The sequence below is a fragment of the Cornus florida genome, unplaced genomic scaffold (genome assembly GCF_030987335.1).
Source record: "Cornus florida cultivar Cherokee Brave unplaced genomic scaffold, ASM3098733v1 CherokeeBrave_3.0.0_Hap2_Chr11, whole genome shotgun sequence".
Classification (NCBI taxonomy): Eukaryota; Viridiplantae; Streptophyta; class Magnoliopsida; order Cornales; family Cornaceae; genus Cornus; species Cornus florida.
The window spans coordinates 79,592,522-79,611,743 of record NW_026775581.1 but is presented as its reverse complement, the minus strand read 5'-3'; the positions used below and the strand labels follow the sequence as shown (position 1 = coordinate 79,611,743).

Here is a 19,222-nt window from a genome sequence, read left to right as displayed (position 1 = left end):
TTGAGTGATAGAGCTCTCAATTTGCTTGGAACTTTCGGGAAAAAAATTATTTGGAGAAGAAGAAAAATCCCTAATAATCTAATGCATCATCATTACAACAAATTTACAATCTTATCGTTAGTTGGAGTTTGAAGATCTGAGCATTACAACAAATTTAATTTGCTTGGTGAATTTGGTTGGTCAGGAAGCTTTTAAACACATGGCGTTGATTTACAATTGGTTCCAGATTCTTGATATGATATAAATTTAGAAAGCATTTCTTGAAGCACGGAGGAGTTTGCATGGATGCGAAGATGAAGTTGTCGATCGTACGTGTTTAAGTAAGTTTACCAATTTAGTCTCGGAGAAAATTTAATATAGAAGTGTTCTTTATTAGCAAAATAATTGACAGTCTTGATGCAAGTCTCACAATCCTTCTAATCGGGTGGCTTGACATTTTTTTGCTCTTTTTCACGCTTACTCCAGCTGGTGGTCATGCTGAACTCAATTGGTAGGGAATTAGATGGTGAGCCATATATACAATTCTAATCAATTTGGAATTTCTTAGACCAAGGTCGTGTTTGGTATACATTTTGTATATTGTTTTTGTCGAATACTATAGTAGTGAATAATGAAAAAAAAGTGTATGGTAAAAATTATTTTGTTTTGTACAGTGTCGAAACTTGTTGTGAATATATGTGTTGCACGCTGCAACGCTTGGTATTGTAGCAATTAATTATTTATTTATTTTTTTTTTTTGGATTGAACACTGTAATGTTTGGTAGTGTAACAAATATGTAGGATTAAAATTATGATAAAGTACAGAAAACCCCCTTGATTTGTGGCATTTTCCAGTAAATTCCTCGTCTAACTTTTTACCAAAGAACCTCCCTTAACTTGTAGCTCTTTCCAATAAATCTCCCTGTCTAATTTTTTTACCAAAGAACCCTCCTCAACTATTTAAAGGGGTTAAAAGAGTTGATATTTGGACCAAGATGTCCTTTTAATTAAATATTAATTTTTCCAAACTTCAAAAATTCATATCTCACAAACCATATATCAAAATATTGCAAATAATATATGCACGGAAAGCTTACAAAATAATAATTCCATAAATATAAGATTTGTATAACAAAACTTTATAACCAAAGAGAAATAGACAATCTAAAAATCTACTGCAACAATTTTATTTTATTTTATTTTATTTATTAAAAAACTCTGGTAATTTGCAAGAAAATTTTCAGAATTATTCATTTTCATATGGAGCATAACATATAAAAAAAAATTAGCCCCAATAGAGACCGAATATTTATTTTTAAATGGTGAGTCTATAAAGGAATGAAAACACTTTGACACAAAATATGATATCTCGTTAAATCAATCTCTGTTGGGGCTAAATTTTTTATATATTTGGCTACATATGTAAATGAATAATTCTGAAAATTGCCTTGCAAATATCTCGAATATTTTATTTTTAAAAAATAAAATAAGATTGTTAGATTAAATTTTTAGATTACCTATTTCTCTTTGGTTATGAAGGTTTGTTGTACAAGTCTTATATTTGTGAAATCTTTATTTCATAAGTTTTCCGTGAATATATTATTTACAATTTTTAAATGTATGGTTTGTGAGATATGAATTTTTTAAGTTCAGAAAAACTAAGATTTAAAAAAAAGGGTATTTTGGTCTAAATATAAACTCTTTTACCCCCTTCAGATAGTTGAGGGAGGTTTTTTGGTAAAAAATTAAATAAGGGGAATTTATTGGAAAAAAGTCACAAGTCGAGGGGGTTTCTTTGGTAAAAAAATAGATAAAGAGTTTACTGAAAAAGATTACAAGCCGACGAGGGTTTTATATACTTTGACCTTAAAATTATAAAACCTCCCTCTATTTTCAAAATCGTGCATGAAACCGCCAGTAGAATTAAAAATGAAAAAAGAAAAAGAAAAAAGAAAACCATGAACTAACAAAAATTATCAAGTTATCCAAAAACTCATGACCGACCCGTTAAATGAGTTGTGAAATGTCAAATTTTACCTTACTATTTTATACGGAGTATTAAATTAAAGCCTATAATTATTATTTAAAATTTAAAAAGTACCCTTTATAATAATATTATTTAATGTTTGATGAGTTGTTATCTTACCTATTTCTCACCCCAAATATTATTTTTATAATTTTAAAATAATAATTATACCTTCTAATTTAATATTAAAAAGTAAAGTCAAATTTACCATTTCACAACTATAACAGGTTGGTCATAAGTTTAGAGTAACTTAATAAGTTTTGTTAGTTCGAGTTTTTTTTTTTAAATTCTAGTGGGAGTTTTTCATGTCCGATTTTGAAAGTAGAGGAGAGTTTTATGATTTTAACCCAAATATATATTAATAAACAATGTTATTGGTTCAATTATGCTTTCTACTTTCACTATAAAAAATAAAATCATGTTTATGCTTTCTTAAAGATTACAAAAATAGAAAACCAAAACAGTACTATACACACCCAAGTAGTCTGCTTTTCTATCCAATTCCAACATTTGAAAATGATTTGTTCTCCAAAATTTCGAGAACAAATCACTGTTGAAGCATCCCACAGCCGTTGGGTTTTCAACAAGCATTCCAATCTTTTGGTGAAGAGGGCGTAACATTACTCTTTTTTTCCTAAGTTTAAGGTCAATATTTTATGGGGGTGAAGTGCAAAAAATTCCTCTAAATTATTAATTTTTTGCAACTAACCCCTCCGTATTAAAGATTGCTCTCCTAAATTATTGATTTGTTACAATTAAGTACCAACCCATCACAAAAGAATATTTTACCATTTGTTATTAAAATTTTCATTTCTTATTAAATTGTTTTTTATTATATTTTATCTTATTTAAATATTAAATATACATTTACCTTAATTTTATAATTAGTATCAATTGATTATAAAAATGGAAAAAAATAATTAAATTTGCAGCTAACATTTTCTAAAATCATTAACTTATTATAATAAAACTTATTATACTCACTTAAAAAAAAATAGTATAAAAAATATTATTTTTCAAACAATATTCATGAAAAATTAATAAATTACGTAAATAAAAAATATTTTCTTTTTAATGCAATATATTCATGAAAATTAAGAAATTACTTAAATTGTTTCAAAATTTTCTATTTAAGATTTTTATTTAAATAATTAATTTAAAAAATTAAAGGCAAACTTATGCAAATTTAATGGAGAATATTTCATCAAATTAGTATGAATTTTTTTCATAATTTATTTTAATAAGAAAAATGTATCAAGTGTAATTCAATATTATGATCATTTAATGAAAAATAGGTAAGACAATGGGGCATTTTGTAACTAAATATGATAATTTAGGTGGTTTTATACACAAAACATAATTCAGGGGGTTATTTGCGAATTTTGACATAATTGAGGAGGGTTTTTTATACTTTACCCATATTTTTATGACTTTTAAGGCATAGCTTTCAAGTTCCTAAAGTCGTTTTTTAATTAATATCAAGTCAAAATAGTCCTACGTTTTTTTTTTCTTTTTCTTTTTCTTTTTCTTTGCTTCTTATTGGTGAGAAGTGTTGTTTTTGTTTGTAATTCTACCTATTGATGGAGGATTGTACATATGTATCATAAATTTTCTGTTTGATCTTTCACCAAGTAGAAAGCAAACCTTTCATGAAATTGAATGATGAATAAATTCATTTTTTTTTTTTTTTTTAGTTAAAGTTTTTATTATCTTTGTTGTTATCCCTAGAATGATTAATTTTTTTTTTTTGGATGATGAGCTTACTATCCTTCTTTATCTATTAATTTTTCCAACATCAATTTGGATTGGGTTTGGGTTCATCGATCCTAATTTTCTATTCTTAGCTTTGTATTTTTGTTTCTATAGTTTAATACAATTTCACTTTTGTTGCCTTCAGAATTGCTGAATTAGTGCTCTGAAGTAGAGGGTATATATATATATATATATATTTTCTGTGTTTTAATGCGATTTCACTTATGTCTGTTTCTTAACAAGAATTATTATTATTTATTGAGTAATGATAGGCAATGCAAAAGAAAAAACGTAAAAATTAGAAGGGGAAAAAAGGAAAGAAAAAATAAAATAAAAAGAAACGGAAAACTAAAAACTCATCCTTTTTCCATTACCAAAATCTTAAATAAGAGAGTGTATATAATACTGTATTTATTTAGTTAAAATCAGTAATTAAGGAAAATTTGACTATTAAAATGATTTGATATATTCAAACTGTATAATTTTAGGAATTTTTACTTTGTAAATTTAGATATATTAAACACGGTAACAAGTAATTTTCAATTTACGATTACTTTCTTTTGCTCTCACCCTCCAATTTATGGAGAGTTTTTAGTTTCTTGTTTATGAGGAAAATAGGAAGGTGTTTTATATTTATTTATTTATTTTTCATTAATTTTTTCCTCTTTCAGTGATATCTTTCTTTTTTAAAACGAGTTTTCGCGATTTCTCTTTCACTTTGTGTATTTTTATTACTCTTATTTTTTTAAGAAGAGAAAAAAAGTAAAAAAAAGAAGAAGAAGTAGTAATTGATTAGTTAAGAGGGGTAATTTGAACATTTCACTCCATCCAAGGGCAAATCAGTTCATTCCAATAAAACACAGGGTCAATTCAGTAAATACCAGATCAGTGTAGCTAGGTTCGCTTATAAGAAGGCTCTCTCTTTCTCTCTCATCGTTACATTTCTGTGGAGCAGCAGCAAAGCTAGCTGCACCGTCAATCAGGTAGAAATTAGGGCTAGGGTTTTTGTACACACATATATGCACGCCTGTATGCTACATCTTTGTACGTTCTTTTGACATTCATCGAATTCAATCAAGTTGTTCAAGCTTCCCTGCAATCTGTTCTCGTATATTCTGTAGTTCTTTTCTTCTTAATTTCGTGAATTTGTTACATCGTAGTTTATACTCATGTCACTGATGAATCTGATTATTGTGTCTTTGGGTTTCAGTTCTGTAATGATCATGCTATATCTGTTTGCACTTTAGGGTTTGTGAAAGAACTAGTTAGGGTTTAGGTTTGTGATTAGATTCGCATAGTACTCTATAATCACATGTTTTCAATAGTTTTCTTCAAGTAAACATATCTTGAATTTTGCTTACTTGTGGGCGATATATATGTATGCTCGAATGCATATGCTTATATTTTCGTGTCTATTCATATGCTTATTGAAAAAGAGGAGCCTAATTTGCTGACAGGTATAATTGAGGATTGAAACATCATAGGCTGATCTGGAGCTTGTTCCAATTAAATGGGTTGGGTTGTTCGGTCTTGCTTCCCCCTTGAAGGGTTGATGAATTTGACAAGTAATTAAGGTTTTAGCTATTCAGTTTAGATCCAGTATTGTCTAGAATTTGGAATATTATTTTACTATATGTTAGTGGTATGATAGTACTCAATTTATGTATGTGTTATATGCATGATATTACTTATTATCTATGTTGAAATAGTGTGTTTGAAAAAGTGGGATTTATTTATTCTGTATTTGAATTTATATTTGATTTGTTAATATGATGGGAGAACTACGCCATTTTGTTGGATATGTAAAGTCAAGTATGAACTATCTACATTGACTGGATGATGGATTATTGTTCCTTAACAAGGAGATAATTATCCTTTTATAAATTGGAGATGTGAATGAATTAGTTAGTGTTTTGAGTTGTGGTTTGATTCCAACCGTCCCTATAATCACACTTTTTATTACTTTCTTTTTGAAGTGAAAATATCATTATATGTTGAATTTCAGTTGCTTGTACACATGTATACTTACGTATGCATGCATGTATGTAAGTGTGCACATATGTATCTTCATCTCTTTATTGAAAAAGAGGAGCCTGTTTTGGTTATAGGCATAATTAAGGACTGAAGCCTCATATGCTGATCTGGAGCTTGTGCTAATTAAATGCTGATGGCCTGCTTGTTCCTCTCTTGAAGGGTTGGTATATTTGAGAAGTAATTACTGAGTTGAACTACTCAGTTTATATCCATGATTATTTGGAATTCACATTACTGCATGATACTCCTGATAGTACTACTTATATGTATGCATGTGCTTGTTATATCCACTTTGACATATTTTAAGTTAAAAATTGGGATATATTTAATTTGTATTCGGATTTCTATGCTCAAATTGACTCAACAAAGCCTTTTTCCAATTACTTGTGGTCAACTATGTGAATCCTATTTTCTCAATTCACACTATCTAAGGCAATACTTCAGTCAAATGAAGTGTTATAATATCTTTACCTAATTGCCCTACCCATGTTAATTTTGGTCTTCCCCTTCCCCTAGTATTTGCTCAATGCGGACCATGTCATTCTTCCTGACTGGCTTACTTGGATGTCTTTTTTGCACACGTCCAAACCTTCTTAATCATGTGCCCCCCAACCCCCCGGGCGCGGGGGTATGAATTAATAGTATTCTTGCTAATGCACAACTTTGCTATCAGATCGTTGGTCCAATTGCTGTGAATTTGTAATCTTGAAAGACAAAGAAAATGAGCAAGAAGAACCCTCTGGTTTTTCTGGACGTTTCTATCGATGGAAATCCTGTTGAAAAAATGGTTTTTGAGGTATAATTATTATGTTATGAATTTTAAACTTTTTATTAAGTGAATAAGTTCTTTATGTTCAATAAATACATTATTTATCTTTGGTTCTACAGCTTTTCTCTGATGTTGTTCCAAAGACTGCAGAAAATTTTCGTGCACTCTGTACAGGTAATGTATTTGTGTAATTGGTACCGGATAGTTATTTTTTTCCCAGTACAAGTTCCAACTTTCCTGGATAAGTTATTTTTTAAATTATAGTTTAATTTTGTTTAGCTCCATGTTGTACTTGTAGTCTTAATCCAGTCATATGTTTAAATGTGTTTTGGTATTTTGAATTTTTTTTATTCTCTCTTGTAAATTTATCATTGATTATCTGTGTACTGAAGAAGCCCTTGCACTCTCAGAAAAGCTTAATTTGCAAGTGGTGCTTAGGGATCCTTAATGCAAAGTGTGGTGGTCAGTTTAGCACCATTTGTATGTTGTAATTATTAGTTCCGTTGCGTTGTTACAAGAGAAAATAAAATACAAATGGTGCTAAACTAATAATTATCTGTGTACTGAAGAAGCCCTTGCACTCTCAGAAAAGCTTAATTTGCAGGCGGTGCTAAGGGATCCATAATGCAAAGTGTGGTTGTCTGTTTAGCACCATTTGTATGTTGTAATTATTAGTTCCGTTGCGTTGTTTGACAACATGTGTAAATAAATTCTGTATGATTGAACTTTGTTAGAATATTATGTTTATCTTTTGATGGATTTACAACGTAACTTCTTGTTGTCACTTCTGAATCAGTTCTTTGTTGTCAACACCCATGAGTTCCGTCATGTTTTACACATCAATGGAGAGAAAGTAAGATTGAATCTTTCAGGATTAATATTATGTTCTGATGGATGTCGTTAGAGTTGTGATGCTGTTAATCATCATGAAATATATTTTCCCGCAATTTTGCTCATTTTAATCCATTTGCATGATGACAGTTAAATTATTTATATATATATTTTTCTGATTTCTATAATTGATATTTTTTCAGGGGAGAAAGGAGTCAGTGTTAAAAATGGAATGCCTCTACACTATAAAGGATCTTTTTTCCATCGCATTATTAAAGGATCCATGGCTGAGGTACGTTCTTTATTTCTCATCTATGTAGGAGTTTTTTGATAGATTGAAAGTGATTCATTGTCATGCTTCATTTTCTGGTTGAGCATGATTTAGAAGTGGTCTCTCTTTTAGTCAGCTATCCTTCTTTATGATGTAGGATACAGGGCTGATGGTCACGACTGCTTTTCTTGTGATGTAGTTTTAAGGTTGTGCTTAGTTGTCCATCCTCAAAAATTTACTGAACTTCACGTATACAACCCAGTTTTGTACAAAAAGTTTTCTTCTTGACTGCCAATGTATTAATAATTTGTTTTTTTACCTTTTCTATTTTCTTTGCAGGGAGGCGATTTACTTAGAAGAGATGGTACGTGTTCTTTGTGCTGTAATTTGCTTCCATTGTATCATTCCATCTTCGAGGATTGGAAATTTGAGGAAGATTATGATTTCTGTTCAGTATTATGCATGGATGTGTATTCCCTGATGATTAAAATGATCCAATTATTATACTTCAGTTCCTTTTCTCTCTCTTTTTTAATTATTTGAGCTTGCATGGTAATTTACTTTCTTAAATTGCTAAATCCTAAATTTTCTGAATACTGTTGCAGACAAAGAGCATGAGACAGTTGAAATGAACAAATTCCAAATTCCAACCCCATCAACCCCCCCCCCCCCCCCCCCCCCCCCCCCCACCCCACGCACACGCACAAAAGACGTCCAAACTTGTTTTCAATTTATAATTTTTGCGTGATAAAATAGGTCTACTTGACTATTTGGCTTAAGTTGTGGAAGTAACCTGGTAACCCAAAATTGCGATGAGACCCCTTATGACAAAGCTATTAGAAAGGTACAGGAACTCTGAGCTTAACAGTAGTCAGGAATACAAAAAAAACAAACTGCATGCACCTTGTTTTGGTTCCTACAACTTTGTCAACATGAATTGGTAAGAGTAGGCAGTGACACATGTAAGAATTATTGACAAACAAGTTATCGGGCAATGAAATTATCGATTATCCACACAAATCTATCAGGATGCATTTTCAGTATGCTCTCGCAATGACAGCTGGTATGAAACCTAAATGTTAAAGAGAGTTTACTTAGTATGGGCGCTCATCATTATTATCCTTGCATTTATCCTAACAAATGGGACGCGTCTAATTGTTTAGTTGCTGAAGATAATTATAATGGTAATTGGTAAAACAAGAGGGGTGGGAAATCTTATCAAAAAAAAAAAAAAAAAAAGAGATCCAGGAATACTCATTGAATTTGAGGCCTGATTTGACGATGAGGAAACTGCAGTGGAACTTGACCCTAAAAGCATAAATTTGCGAGTTATTTGAGTAACCCTCATCTGATTTCAGCAACATTATTTACCAATTGAATTATCAATTTGTTGTCCTGATGGTCGTGATGTGTTTTTTGAAAGACCATTCCACAATTCGGCGAAACTGCTTTTATTTTATGGTTATTAATGACACTAAGTTGAATTGTTTTGCCTACTTTGCAGGGAATTTTGGAGAAAGCATATATGGGGATAAGTTTCCAGGTGAGTATACAATTATGTTATTGTTTCTTTCCATGTGAATTCTGTATTATAGTCTTACTGTCTGGTTATGATGTTATTCTTTGAAGTATTATTATTCATAGAGCTTCTGCCACATTTTTTGAGGATTGTGACTTAGATTGTTGATAAAAAAGATTGACCCAAACACACACAATCATGTATGTTTCGTTTCCCACAAATCATTTGTATCTTGTGAGCAAATGGGTTTCCTTTTGCATTGCTTGTGAAGGTGGGGGCTGACTTTGATCTTATTCTCGGAGCATGGGAGCTTCGACCCAATGAAATTGGACAATATTGTTTCTGTCTCTTAAAATGGTAGGGTGTATAGATATCATGTCTAAATGTGTATTTGTACCTCTTTGATTTATGGATGTTACCCTTTTAAGTGCCATAGACGTGTTCAAAGTATGCTTTGCACTGAAGGTATAAGCACCTTTCATTTTTTTTCTATCCTATTTTTCTTGTATTAATTGGTGGATGCTTTTATTCCTTTTTAGGTAGTGAGCTTGTGCATTGGATAAGAGTATAAAAGAGTGTTGGATATTAAATGGGCTAACCTTTTGAGGCAGAAATTTCTGTTGCATAATTGGTTTGTTTAATATTGTAGTATATTTACATTTTATTACATGATGTTTATGGAAGGACACTTAAATTTTAAACTGATTGTTTATGTTTATCCTTACACGTTTTGCTTTAGTGGGTAGAGCGAGCTCAACTGTTGTACACTTGAACTTATGGAAGGGAGTGGGGGGGTTTCTTTGGTGTATATTGGTTCTACATATTGGATTCATCTACTCAACTAGCTTGTTTGCATTGAGCATATGTTGTTTTTTGATGGTTCTATTGCTTCTCTACTTAGCTACTGAAGGATGATCCCCTATATCACGTGTCGATCCTAAAAATTGTGTATTAAAAGAATATTGGTTATTGGAGTGCAAAAGGATGGTTCTATGTAGGATCTACAAGACAAGATGAACTGATTGTATAAAAATGGTAGCTCATGACATGATATTTTGTTTGAGAAGAAATCCTCCTGCAAAGTGACGTTTTACAACATTTTAAGTGGGGTTGTTCCTTCTCTACGCTTTTTAGTGTCGAGTATTATTTAAAATGGGGTATCTTTTTATAGTATAACTTACATAGTTTTTATATGTTTGTTGTGTTGGTGGTGGTTGAGGAGTGTCCTTCCTTGTCCATACAGGTTGAATCGCCTTTACTATGCTAGACTTACTAATCTTCCTTGGATGAGAAATTTTAGAAGTTATACCTTCTCAGGTCATAGTTCCACTCTTGGTATTGAGCAACCATGATGGCACCACAACCATTGCCATTGCCACCTCTTGTTATCAAGTCTGCTCTTGGCAGTAACAGTCCCTGGTGCTGTGGTGGCCATCAACAACCCCCTTCCCTTCTGGCAGCATTGTTGTTGCATCTGTCAACACCACCATTACTGTTGTAGCTGCTATCAATGCTATATCCTTGTAGTTTCATTTAGGCCTCCACTGCTGTTCCTTCCTCCACGGCGTTGATTTTCGTACTTTCTTTCATTCCTTTGTTGTCAATACACTTTTTTCAGCATCCACTATCGCATCATAAGTACTATTGTTGTTTCCATTGCAGTCAACACCACTCCTCAACAGCCAGTGTTGGTCCTATTGTGATGCCACTACAACTGTTGTTCCATAATTTGAGCCACTGCTGCTTTTATTTTTTTTTAATACTATTGACCTTAACCAAATTTGATTTTCTATATCATATAATTAATTTAGTGGGTTCACTAATTGCTGCATTTACTTGTGATTTTGAATGGTATATAATATCATGAACATCTAATTTATGAATATGGTGATAAGTTATTGGAACTGCCAAATATCATGTGTGTGCCTATGTAGTGTATGTTGTTTAAAATTGTGTTCATGTTTGTACAAGTTCAAATGTAGTTTGATAATCATGCATCTTTTGTTTCTCAAACTAGGATGATGAGTCTAGGGTGTGCTATGAAGTAGGAATCTATCGTGGCATTGCTCCAGTCTTACTTTTCGGGATGCATGACTCCTGTCTTGTTTTCTTGGTTCTCGTATTTTAATAATGTTGTACATACTGGTGGTATAAAATAGCACATGGATTTATTGTTTCATAAATTTCCCCCTCGAAGCTTTTTCTTTAAAAAGTCATTTGTTTTTTAAATCATGGAAGGAAAAAAGTCTTTTATGCTAGCACATTTCTGTTTTACCTATGAGTGACTGGTGGTAGTTGTGACATGTTTCAGATGAGCCACCCAAGCTAAAACATAATACACCTGGTCTTCTATCAATGTCAATTGCTGAACGTGATGCCCGTGGTTCTCTATTCATTATCACCTTCAAGGCTAATCATCAGCTTGACAGGTTAGTTTATTTGCTATTTTGCTGCAGTACTCAATTCCCTTATGGATGTGAGGGAAATTTTTTCCTAGGTTGAAAATCTTTGATCATTCTACATTCTACAAATTGTATCAAGTATGTTTGTATTTTTCGCATCCTTAAATTTGTGAATTCTCTCAAACAGGAAGTACCTTGTCTTTGGAAAACTCGTGCGAGGAGATGAAGTTTTGAAGAAAATTGAGAACGTGGGTGAGGAAGACGGGAAACCAGTTGTTACGGTGAAGATCATTAATTGCGGTGAATTTCGCGAGGGTGAGAACCAAAGTGCGATATTGTCTTGTTGTAAAATGTTATTTTTAGAGTCTTACTAGTTAGAGGTTCTGCATTTTACAATCTTACATGTGTTTTTAGTTCCTTTTTGTTTGAAAGACATGTAATATTTAACTTTTATTAGTTGGGTTATGTTTGCGTTATATGGTGTTCTTTTCCCTCAGTGCTTGATATTACCGAGTGCAGGCAAAAAAAGAGCGAATAAATTGAAAATGGGGAAGGATGCTTCTTCTGAGGCCAATAGTCATGAAGTACGGCGTAGAGGAAAACACAAAAGGCCTATAAGAGATAGAAGGAAAAAGAGAAGAAAATATTATACATCTGAATCAGATAGTTCCTCAGATACTGAGATGGAATCATCTGAATCTGATAGTGATTCTGACTCATATATATCATCATCATCTGAATTAAGTTCTTCAAGTGATGACAGGCGAAAGAAGAGAAAGAGATCTTCTAAGAGAGACAGATATAGACGTGGAAAAAGGAGGGATAGACGGCGTGAAAAAAAGCGCAAGAGGCGTGATAGGAGATCAAAGCACCGATCAAAAAGGTTGGCATTATAGATTTAACTTTTCTGTTCCTTGTTCTAGATGCAACTTCAAATTTTCTTCACTTTTTGAAAATTATTTTTTCTGATAATTCCATGACAAAAACCATAATCTCCTGAATTTCTCTGTTTGGAACTGCTTATTTTTTGTTGACCTAGTGGAAACCTCTGTTTGTAGATGTATATTTGTGGGATTTTTTTCTTAGCCTCTATATATGGGAAATTTCACGGTGTCATTACTTTGTGTGCTGTTGTGAATTAAAAAAGTTATATCATGGTTATTAGTTTACTGTCATTAGTGCCAAGTTTGTATTGGAATTGATCTTGATATGCTATTTGTGTTTTTTAAACTGAAGACATAACCATCTAAACTGCTCCCCTCATTTACAAGCATGCCATTTAAGGGAGAGTATTACTTGAGCTATCTTCTCTCGCTCTGTTTCTCTGGTTCTTTTCTTCATTTTCTCTTGGTCTGAAGTTCTTCCTTTCTGTTATATTTTGAAAGAGCGTCAGATAGTCTTACTGATACTGAAAGCGAGAGTAAAAGTGGAAGTAGCTCTGATGACAATGATGTTGATATTGGAAGGGCAGACCGGAAGCATAAAAACCCTGCTCAGATAACTGGTATGCTTGAATTTATTTCATTGTATTTCCATTAGGCCTTCGGTTAATATATCTTTTTTGTTTGCGTTTGCTTAGATTTTTATGACCAGCATCTTGATTTGTTTAGGTACAACATTCATCCCACATATATATTGCCTTAATAGGAATGCTTTTAAATTGCATTTTTAGATGCTTCCGATAATTACTTTTATCAACTTTTGTAGTTGAAAAGCAGCCTCCTTTGGCTGAGGAGAGAGAAACAGCCGTTCATCATAAAAAGGGGGAGGTGACTGAAACGCTTGAAAGGGAAGAGGGTGAGTACCCTAAGGAAAATGGAGAGCGGCAAAGTAACGGCTTTGAAGCGGAAACTAAATCAGACAGAAGTGCAGATGGGCCTGATGTAGTAGATGATCATCCAGGAAAATCTAGGTTCATTTTCCATTCTTCTCAAAACCTCATTCTTTATGCTTACCGATTCTTCCAGATCTGGTATTTTATTGAAAGTTGATGAGCAGGAGCCGAAGCATTAGTCCTAAAAGGGCCATGAGCAAGAGTATGAGTATTAGTCCCAAGAAGAGTTTGAGCAAGAGTCCAAGTGTGAGCCCAAGACGCAGTGTGAGCAGGAGTCCAAGTAGTAGTGCAAGTCCCCCACACATCTCACAGAGAAGCAGAAGTATCAGCAGAAGCCCTGCCAGAAGTGGCAGCAGCGGAAACCCTTCCAGAAGTGTCAGCAGAAGTCCAGTCAAGGCCAAAAGGTTTAAAAGTGTCAGCAGCAGCCCTGCCAGAATTGTCAGCAGCAGAAGTCTCAGCAGCAGTAGTGCCAGCAGAAGTCCTGTGAGGGGCAAAAAGGGAACAAGCAGGAGCCCGTTGAGAGCCCGATCTAGAAGAAGCATTAGCAGGAGCCCCATAGCATCCCCGCCTCAAAGAAGCCTTAGCCGAACCCCACCAAAAATTTCATCGAGGAAGTCATCACGGAAATCAGTGAGCAGAAGTCCTATAAGGGTTCCAAGAAGCAGAACCCCTGTTAGATCTTCTCGAAGAAGCATAAGCAGAAGCTCAGGGAAGGCACCTTCTAGGAGAAGTTTTAGCCGAAGTCCAGTTAGGGCATCTACCAGGTATGATCGTCGCAGCTACTCTAGGAGTCCTGTAAGTGCAAGACGCAGGGCAAGGTCACCCATTCCTGATCGTGGAAGGAGCTTATCAAGGAGTCCTTCCCCAGATGGATCACCCAAGCGCGTTAGAAGGGGAAGGGGTTTCAGTCAGCGATACTCGTATGCACGCAGATACAAGAGTCCTTCTCCGGATCGTTATCGTTATGGCGGCAGAAGTGATCGGGACAGGTAATAAAAAAACCCTTTTTCTTTTTTTCTTTCTTTTATTTTTATTTTTATTTTTATTTTTTGTAAAATGTTATTTACTTGCAAATGGTTGTTTGTATTGCTAGATATTCAAGCTACAGGAGATCCCCTAGGCGTTACAGGAGCCCACCTAGAGTAAGAACTCCTCCAAGGTCTGTTGTCTGCCTGCGTTTTTAGAAATTTCATTCCATGTATTACATTTCACGACTTTCAGCTTTGTTTCTTCATCACCACTTTAAAACCCTCGACTTGCCTTTCAATTAAGAGTGTGCTGTGTGTGTGGAGAGAACTGCATTTTATGGCTGGCCGGTTGAGCCACCTGAATTGATCTTCTTCTTTCTGGTTTAAGTAGCTGATATTATAATGGAGGTTCCGTGTCCCTGTAGGGCAGGCCTGAGATTGATACCTTTTTGATACACACTTGAACATGTAGCTGTTGTTTGCCCAGGGTTATTGATTTGACCTGGAATTTGGGTAACCCATTCCGTCCAGCCCTTGCTAGGATGTATATGGATGCTTTCAAGTCTGGTTAGGTATGGGATAAAGACTAGGATCCCAGTGTGGGTTTGGAGCAGGTTTTGGAGCAAACTGAAATCACCTGCCCAACCCCGATAGCATTGGAATAGTAGAAAAACATTAGTCACACATGGTTTATGAGTGAAAATGTAAGCCTTTTGCTCTCCTATTAAAGGGGTGACGTTCTCTTGCATGTGTAAGGTTTTCAAATGAACAAAGTCTTTTTGGTGTTTAAATGCCAGCCTGCCTGATTTTTTTCACAATTTGGAAAGATCTGTGAACCGATGGGATATGGGATTCCTGTGACATCTACATGTTTGTCGCACATTGCTGGGTAGTTATACCAAGGAAAAACCTTTGTACTCGCAACAGAAAGATTGCAGTAGTGTAAATCAGACACATGATTTGTTTTTATATTGAAAGTTGAAAATTATTGATAGACTCGAGAAGTTCTTTAAAAATTGAATAAAACAAGGGAGTGGATAAGGATCATTGTTAGCACCTGTTGGGTCTCAAGTAGCACACACATGGATTTGAGACATGGACTGAATACAACACAGATACACCGATATGTCGGCATGTCAAATTTAAAGGAGTAAAACACAGACCTGGCGTGGACACTACAGTATGTAAATTGAATGTTAATATGTATAATATTAATCCGCACCATCAGCTATTCTTGCCTGCCTTTACCCATACGTGTGAGGTCAGCCACCCCCTTTTTTTTTCATTCATTCTATTACATCACATATCATGTTTTCTAATTTTATTTTTTTTAAAATACCACTCTCTGCACCCGAACGCACCAGATCTGAGCCCTTCTTCAGCACTAGACTCACTTAACATATTATATATATATATATATATATATATTTTAATGATTTCCTCCCAGGTGAGTTTTGGTTGGATTATTTCTCTTATCTCCTATGCAAACAAATCTTTCTTTTCTTATTAGTCCATCTACAGGTCTAAGTTGTATACAACCACACTCTCTTATTTTGTCACTAATAGGTGCTGCTTTTGGTCTTACGTCACATGATTAAATCCTAGGTGTTCTAGTCACTCCTATAATCCATCTTAGCATTCTCATTTCAACTAGGCTGTTCTTGCTTATTTTTAATCCCCAACAGTTTGCTCCATAAAATATTGCTTGCCTAATAACCATTTTTCTAAAATATTTCTTTTAATTTTTTCAGTATTCGTATGGCACATATGTAGGATACAACTTGCGTGACTGCATATTGTCCAAGCTGCTTCAATCCTACTTATTACATTGTGATGCATCTGTTGGTCTCTTTGTATTATTGACCCCTAATGTTATTTTATAAACTTACATTCCGATACCATTTATTCTGTTTAGACTTTAATAGTTTTTAGGCTTTTTGCTTCTAGAGTACTCCTCCGTGTTTCTAATTTTGTTGCTAGAGCTTCCTTTTAGCAGTTTCTAATAGTCGGCAAACAAGAAGTTTCTAATAGTTGGCAAACGAGATACATCATAGAATGTATTCTTTGATGTCCTTTTTTATTTCATCTAAAACTACTGTAAATAGATATGGATGATCCCAGAAGACATTCCATCTATTGAAAAGGACTAAAATATCTTTGATTAATATTTAATTATTCTTCTCAGAGTTGCATGATATAGAAGGTTGAGCTATATGAATTCCGTAAATACTATTATTATATTTTATATGCTAGTGCTCTCCAATTTTGTCATTTCAATTCTATTTTTTCCAATGTGGAAAATATTATTGCCCTTCTCGGATCCATGTCCAAGTATGCGTGGGTGTGTATTTTTCCTCTTTTTTTATATTTATCAAATAAATAAATAAATAAAATTGTGATTTTTTTGTTTTTTTTTTATTTTTTTTATTTTAATATTTTGTGTTATATATATATATATATTTTGTGTGTGTGTTCTTTATAAAACAAGTTCGTGTTTTTTTTTATAAAAAAATTTCGTGTGTTTCATACATACTCACTTTCTATTATGGCTAGTCATCCCAAATAAACTCCTTAGCAAAGATAAGCCAGCTATGAAACACTTGATGCAACAAAATGTTTGTCTTATGCCTTCTTGCAGCAGCCGAAAACCACAATCACCTCTTTCACGAATGCCATTGTTCCCCTGTTCTTTGGAACTCTATGCGAGCCAAGTGTGGCTTCTACACTAACCCTAACAAGAAAGATGATTTTCTTCATTGGTCTTCGTAAAATTAGAAACAAAAATTGAAATACAGCAGAATCCCAACATGGAAACTCACCCTTGCAAGTTTATTTGGAATGTAAGGAATTCCAGAATTTTTTTTTTTAAAAACAAATTAAAAAAATATCCTCTCCTCCTCTGGAAACCCTAAATTCCATCGACTTGGTTTGACTGCTGCTATTCTGTATCAGACTTTGCAAATGCCCCTTTGCTGAGACCAGTGTGAAAGAATGGAACCTCTCCAGTCCTTTGATTCCGTGGAGAACTTTTTCTCCTTCAGTTAACTGCTCTGTCTTGCAGTGAGGGCCCCAGATGACTTCTGGTTGATGTTCCTGGCTAAGTTTACTTTTAGTAGTTAGTTGGTTTTGGGTTGGTCTGGCCCCTGGTTTGGTGGATTTCTTTTCCTCTTGCTTGCCCTTCTGGGCCTCTGGCCATTTTTTGTAGGCCCATGGGGCTAATTGTATATTGTTTTTTTCCTTTAATCTTATTTACTGAAAAAAAATGGTAATATATGCATATCTAATATATATTTGTACTTTTAATGGACCTTTCAGTTTCTGATGATGGTTATGTTGATTTGCCAACAAGGTTCATAAGTTTTAGATTGTTTTAATTGGGTTTGTTAATATGCTTGTTCATTCATGTTTCAACATGTTCTCTCTCTCTCTCTCTCTCTCTTTTTTTTTTTTAAAAATTTTAATCTTTAGACCTTTCTTTCAGTTCTGATGATGGTTATGATGATTTGCCAACAAGATTTATGCATCTTTAGATTGTTTTAATTGGGTTAAGCGACATCATAGTCGTCGGTGTTGTCATCATCACTACTCGTCTAGATTTCTTTGTTGCATTTTGTAATATTTTGTACAATGTTACACCTGTTTGCAGGTACAGAGGCCGGAGAAGCAGGAGTCGGAGCCCTACTTTATCACGAAGTCCAATCCGCAACCGTAATCGTCGTTATAGCCGCAGCCCTACTCGCAGCCGATCTCCTGTCGAGACATCTAGATTTCGTACCTCCCCCCGTGCAGAGAGGCGGAAGTCAGCTTCTCGCAGCAGGAGCCCATCAGAGTCCAGGTCCTCACTTGACTCACAATCACCCAAGCGAGCAAGCAAAGAGAAGTCAAGGTCATCCTCTGGAAGCCCCTCTGGGAAGAAAGGCCTGGTCTCTTATGGAGATGGATCTCCTGACTCAGGCCCGAGGTAGGAACGTAGGCATGATGATCATAAATGCTGTGTTTTCGTTGAGGTTGAGTTGATCTTGAAGATTCGAGAGGCTTGCGTTTATATCTATAAACTTCAATTAATATTTTTATAATTCCGTCACTAGTTGGCTAGATGCAATGTGCAGTTCCATGTCTGGGTTTCAACTTCGGTTAGGCTGTTGACGTGTTATGGTGATGGTGATGTACGTTGAATAATGGATGTTAGATGCATCAGCAGTATATGTTTATTCTTAACATAATGTGTGTTTTAGTTGGGATGTCTTTTTGATCTGAAGATATTTTAAGCGAGGATCATTACATTAGGATGCTTGGAATATGCTGGATTTTCTGGAAGCGATGAACTTGATGAAAACTGGCCATGTTATAAAAGAGTGAACTGTTTTATATGATCGAGTCAGTCCATTTGGTTTCCTTCAACTTTTTATCTATACATAATTGGCATGGTCATTTTGATGTTGAACTCAGTTTCAACTTGTAGCTTATGAATTTCTAGATTTGTTGTCTAGGTACTTTAATTGGTTATCACATGATTTCAATATATGTACTAGTGGAGTTATGCTTTATCTGGCATTTGGCCACTTGTTTTAAATTTGTATTAATCACCCCAAATCTTTTAAAAGGCAGTGGAAAGAAAATAATAATTATTTTTATATTATTTGTTTGAGTGCAAAAGTGAAATATTAAATAAATTGGTTTTGGTGTAAAATATTTACACGCGTGTATGATCTTTCATTTCTTTCTTTTTGTGAAATATAAATTCCTTCTCTCATTTGTCAAACAAACTTTTAGAAACAACTAAGACGAAAAATACACAGGTATTGAATTAGAAACAACTAAGACGAAAAACACCATC

The 19,222-nt window shown here is 34.0% G+C and overlaps 1 protein-coding gene across 7 annotated transcripts; it reads left to right on the top strand.

Moving 5' to 3' along the window:
- Nucleotides 1-4,663: 4,663 nt before the first annotated feature.
- Nucleotides 4,664-18,932, top strand: LOC132282899 (peptidyl-prolyl cis-trans isomerase CYP95-like). Of its 7 annotated transcripts, none has more exons than XM_059784719.1 (15): nucleotides 4,680-4,740; nucleotides 5,866-5,951; nucleotides 6,465-6,587; nucleotides 6,680-6,734; nucleotides 7,595-7,683; nucleotides 8,002-8,026; nucleotides 9,167-9,205; nucleotides 11,493-11,610; nucleotides 11,771-11,910; nucleotides 12,103-12,466; nucleotides 12,969-13,087; nucleotides 13,291-13,495; nucleotides 13,582-14,406; nucleotides 14,511-14,559; nucleotides 18,032-18,234. In XM_059784719.1, exons 3-15 carry the CDS (start codon nucleotides 6,513-6,515, stop codon nucleotides 18,095-18,097), a joined length of 2,169 nt encoding a protein of 722 aa, XP_059640702.1. In that variant the 5' UTR covers nucleotides 4,680-4,740; nucleotides 5,866-5,951; nucleotides 6,465-6,512; the 3' UTR covers nucleotides 18,098-18,234. The 7 variants fall into 7 exon arrangements, with proteins under 7 accessions (XP_059640699.1, XP_059640702.1, XP_059640698.1 ...); XM_059784715.1 differs by having other exon boundaries at nucleotides 4,681-4,740; nucleotides 14,511-14,576; nucleotides 18,032-18,932; XM_059784718.1 differs by having other exon boundaries at nucleotides 4,682-4,740; nucleotides 11,771-11,898; nucleotides 14,511-14,576; nucleotides 18,032-18,932.
- The last annotated feature ends 290 nt before the right edge of the window (nucleotides 18,933-19,222 follow it).

Excerpts from the sequence above, each read along its gene's own strand:
- LOC132282899 (XM_059784716.1), top strand. The coding sequence starts at position 6,513 with ATGAGCAAGAAGAACCCTCTGGTTTTTCTGGACGTTTCTATCGATGGA. Across the intron at positions 7,684-8,001 it reads TTAAAGGATCCATGGCTGAG|GGAGGCGATTTACTTAGAAG; the intron begins GTACGTTCTTTA and ends TTTTCTTTGCAG. Across the intron at positions 8,027-9,166 it reads CGATTTACTTAGAAGAGATG|GGAATTTTGGAGAAAGCATA; the intron begins GTACGTGTTCTT and ends CCTACTTTGCAG.